Source organism: Pteropus medius, unplaced genomic scaffold (assembly GCF_902729225.1).
Source record: "Pteropus medius unplaced genomic scaffold, Ma_sr-lr_union100, whole genome shotgun sequence".
In the NCBI taxonomy this organism is placed as follows: Eukaryota; Metazoa; Chordata; class Mammalia; order Chiroptera; family Pteropodidae; genus Pteropus; species Pteropus medius.
In genome coordinates, this window is record NW_024351729.1 from 9,393,606 (window position 1) to 9,398,083 (window position 4,478).

The following is a 4,478-nucleotide window of genomic DNA, read 5'->3' on the forward strand; positions in this document are numbered from 1 at the left end:
ACCCATAGCTTTGAAAGCAAAACCTTCACTAACACTACAGAACTGAGAGCACCTCCCACACTTCCAGCTGAGGCCAGTTGTCCCGTGGCAGCCCTGCCTTGCTAACTGGTATCAAAGAGAACTTTACATTTCATTGTGTCTTTAAATAAGAGAGTGCCTGAGGTTTTATTATAGCAGAACATTCTAGATCACTATCTAATTTTCACAAGAAAAATGTTAATGAAAGTTCTTCATCAAATGAGGACACTCTTGGGTTGCCTTTGTTCCATTAATAATTATAAATAGAATCTGTTTGTCATGACCATTAGGAGACCATTATGTCACATAAAAGAAGGCACAGACCTGTTGGAGAGCAAAGGCGTTACCGCCAGCCTGGCTGAGCCTGCTGTACTCCTCCTTATTTGCAGGTTATCAGAGAACTTTTGGTCACCAAGTTGTAATGGTACAATTTCTACTCTAAAAATGAAAAATCTAGAACAGCAGATAACAATGAAAAGACACGTCGATGCAACCTAAATTCTGTGCTTCAATAAACATCGCACAGCCAGTTGGACTCTGGATGTTGGGTCGTATGGTAGCCACAAAGTTTTGCAACAAGGATCATGAGGACCATAGACATTTTCTTTTCTCTGTGTCATATCTTATGCCTTTTGCAGTAGATTAAACTCAGGATGTTACCTCACTCGGCTGGAACCAAAGTCAAGTAAATATCTTTCAAGTAAATATTTTTTCTCTCCTATTGTTTCTAATAAAATGTGATCAGTGCTTAAGCTGGTTAAGAGTATTTGTATAATTCTGAAATTTATACATGATAAACTTTGCAACATAATAAAATATTGCTTCTTTCTCTTGAAATATAATATGGCCCAAAGAAAGGTTCTGTACCAATGCTGTCCAGGCAGGAACTGTTTCTCAGCTTTCTCTCCCTAAATTGTATTCATCACAGTAAACATTTTTACCTTTTTTTTTTTTATTACTAGAACATCAGAACAGATATTGTCATGGATGTTAGCTGCAGTATAAATCCAGCCCTTGACATAGGCCAGGTATGTGTAATTGATTTGCCTCTCTTCCTACTTATAAAAGCCAAAACTGCTTTGGAGATCTACAGGGAAAACATGGCATCCAGTTTTATTCATCATCTTATTTTTCTAGCTTTTAGCCTATCTATTCAGGTCAGCCACAGAACTCAAATCCCTTATTGTTTAAAAGAGTGAAGGAAAATGAATGAATGAATGAATGAATGAGGGAAGGAAACAAAGATGTTTTAGGTAGTTTTGAAGAAATATACAGTCTGTGACTGGGGAGCTTGAATGAGGCAGAACTAAGCTTAGAGGTGACAGAATGAGTCCCACATGTCTGGGATAGAAGTAGAAGTAGAGACCTGGACATATGATGGGCTTCAGCTTCAAGGAACTTGAAATTGGGCTGAGATAACAGATGTCAAGTAACTGCTGCAGTAGTGATTAATAGGTAGCCTATTTTGCCCAGATGGCTTTTATTTAAATTTGAAATAATTGACAAGATTGTAAAATCACAAGCTGTTTTATGTAAATAGTCAAATGTCTAGCACATCTCAGACAGCATTTTAAAGCCATCCAGGAAGCTTAGCAAGCACAGAGTTCAAACCCTTTATATTACAAGAAAGGAAACTGAGTCCAGAGATGCGAGGCCAGCCGGTTCGTGTGTGAGGATAGTGTGATGACATGACAGGATTCTAAAGCCCTGAGAGCCTGTCCTAGTGTGATGGGGTCGGCGGACCCACCAGACAGAGAAGGGTGCCTGGTAGGAAGAAAAAATTAGGGCATTTGGGCTACAGGCTCTCTGAGCCCTCTTCTAGAGCTAAAATTTAATGCCACGCTGAGATTTAAACTCAAGGCCTTTGACTTTGAACTTAGCACTCAATAAGATGTTTAAAAATGCTTTTAGGTAAACTGTGAAGTAAACTTTCAGAGGCGGGCTCCAACACGTGCTGAAAACCCTCCTACACTGTATTTTAACAACTCTGACAAACAGCATGAAGTTGAAATGCTACTGTTGATTGTTTTCTCATATATAGAAATTCTAATTATTTTCTTTTTGCCTCAGATTGAAGGTGCATTTATTCAAGACACGGGACTCTATATAATCGAGGAACTGAATTACTCTCCTCGGGGTGTCTTGTACACTCGTGGCCCAGACCAATATAAAATCCTGCCATCTGCAACATCCCCACAGAGTTCCACGTCTCTTTATTGCCTTTGTCTCAAAACTCGAATACCCGGTATTCATCTAAGGTAAGCCATGCTCTATGAATAAATGCATACTTATGTGATATCTGTGCAGGGAGGGGCGACATTCATCTCTTGGTTGCTTGGAGTTTTTACCAGAATTATAGAAGAAAAAGTCCTGTTAAACATTTAAATTAGAAAATAATTTAACAACATTATAGTTTTAAAAATACTCCAAATCCTGGAGCCTAACGCAAACTACTATCACCATCAGATTGCCTCTGATTTTTCATCTTGCAATAGTAATTTTCATGCCTTTATCTCCTTTCTCCATTTGGGATCATGTCCTTAGGCTGGAATCCTAAGAATGGGAATATTGGGTTTAAATAATAAATTACTTTTTTAAAGGTAAAAGTTATATATATATCATATTTTATCTTTTATATGTGCACATATGCACCTATAGCTATACATACACGTATATACATAGGTATGTACAGAGAGTCATAATCTAGTTGACTTGTTTCCCTTCAAAAGTCTGGGAGAGTCTGGGATGTTCCTGGGATGTTTGGTGTTTTTTGCCATCTGTGATGTGGTGAATGCAGCGTGATAGGATAGAGGCCTGTTGGGGGCATTGAAGCTCAGGAGTCCACTGACCCTGGAGAAGATTAGAATGGCTTGCGAAGATGAGTTCACAAAAATGGTATGTTTTGCTCATAAAATTCTGAATTTTTGTCCCCTGTCCTTGTGGTCAAGTTTCATTAACCCATCATGATGGTTTCACATGGAAGAACCCCGAGGGCATTTGAGCAGAAGAGCTGAGTGGCCCTTGAATTGCATTTTTCCATTAGCCTGGCCCTATCTGGCCTGCAGTGGGGCTCAGTTCTATACCACTTGAAAAAGTTCATTTTTAATTATCAGTTGTATGTTCTTCCTGTGTTTTGTTGTCTTCCTGGAACACATTGATCAGGAATAGAAGTGCAGTAACTGTGCCCTGAACCTGACAGGCCAAGAACATGGGCCACTCCAACCATCTATCTCAGTCCATCCCAAGCAGGCACTTGGAGTGTGTGCAATTCCTGATTCGAACGGGAGTGGGAAGGGCCCTTTCCCAGCCCCCGGTACCAGGAATCCCTCTTGCGTCCACACCCCTGCTGAGTAAGCATCTCAGCTGTCCTTGGTCATTTTCAGTGATGAGATTTTTAATTGTGGGAGGAACTCATGTATTTCACAGTGACGCCTCTGACTATAAACAAGTTATTCTTTATTTATTCTTACATTGAGGGGAGAGCCCCTCCTAGACCTCCTCTCATGCTGGCTCTTTGTGGTACTCCTTATAGCTTTTCCTAAGCCCCATGAACCACCTATTCACTCTGGAGAAGCACAGACTGATTCCACTTTTCACTTGTCCCTCTCCAAGCACAGGATGATGACTCTCGTAGCCGCCCTGCCCCAACCAGTCCTCTCCTGGATTTCTCCATTTCTCCTGCTGTCACTGCCAGACTTCTCACTGCCATGGTTGCCAGAGTGGTTTTTCTCCTATTTATATTCTGCTATTTTTCACCTGTCACAAACATTTTCCAAATGCAAACATACAAATTTGTCCTTTTGTTCTAGATCCCAAGAGATAAACCTGGATCCTATGTTCCTTGGAATGTACCCATATGAATCAAGTGCAAACTTCCAAAGAAAATGGAGCGACTCTTCCAACATAGCAATCTACCCAATCTCTGCGCTCTATGATACTAGGTCTAAAAGACAAATTTTCATAGTTCAGAGATCATTTCACAGTGTATTACTTTTATAGGATGCTGATTTTAAACACACCAGTTAGATTTTGATAGATATGCTTAAGCAATTTAGAAACCATATTTTAAATGGCATTATTAATTGATTTTCTCTAGAATGATATTTTCATTCCTCTGTCCCTTAAACCCATCCAGCTGAATGGAATAGAAGATGACTTGTATGATTCATATTTGGTTTATATTGACCAATAGAAATTATACTGTCTAGTGAAAAGCAATTTCTAAATAATTTTATTTATAGTATGAACTGTAAAGGATATTCGCTTTTTACTTTATATACTTTTGCATTTTTTAGTTTTTAAAAAACGTACGTTTTATAATTTAAAACAAATTAATAAACAAATACATTTAACACCCAGAAGCACCCCTGAATTCAATACATTTATGTGATTTAGTTTTATCCACTAAAGGTTTTTAGTTCTCTTTCAGCAGGTCGCCCCCGGGGGGGTGGGGGGGGTGG

The 4,478-nt window shown here is 39.2% G+C and overlaps 1 protein-coding gene across 1 annotated transcript in view; it reads left to right on the top strand.

The window, feature by feature from the left end:
* The window catches only part of AOX1 (aldehyde oxidase 1), a 71,907-nt gene extending 67,493 nt beyond the window's left edge, over positions 1-4,414 (top strand). Inside the window, 5 exon segments of the mRNA XM_039844912.1 lie at positions 981-1,046; positions 2,089-2,188; positions 2,191-2,277; positions 2,747-2,913; positions 3,828-4,414. Of these exon segments, the coding sequence (XP_039700846.1) occupies positions 981-1,046; positions 2,089-2,188; positions 2,191-2,277; positions 2,747-2,913; positions 3,828-3,878 (471 nt within the window). The 3' untranslated portion in view covers positions 3,879-4,414.
* The last annotated feature ends 64 nt before the right edge of the window (positions 4,415-4,478 follow it).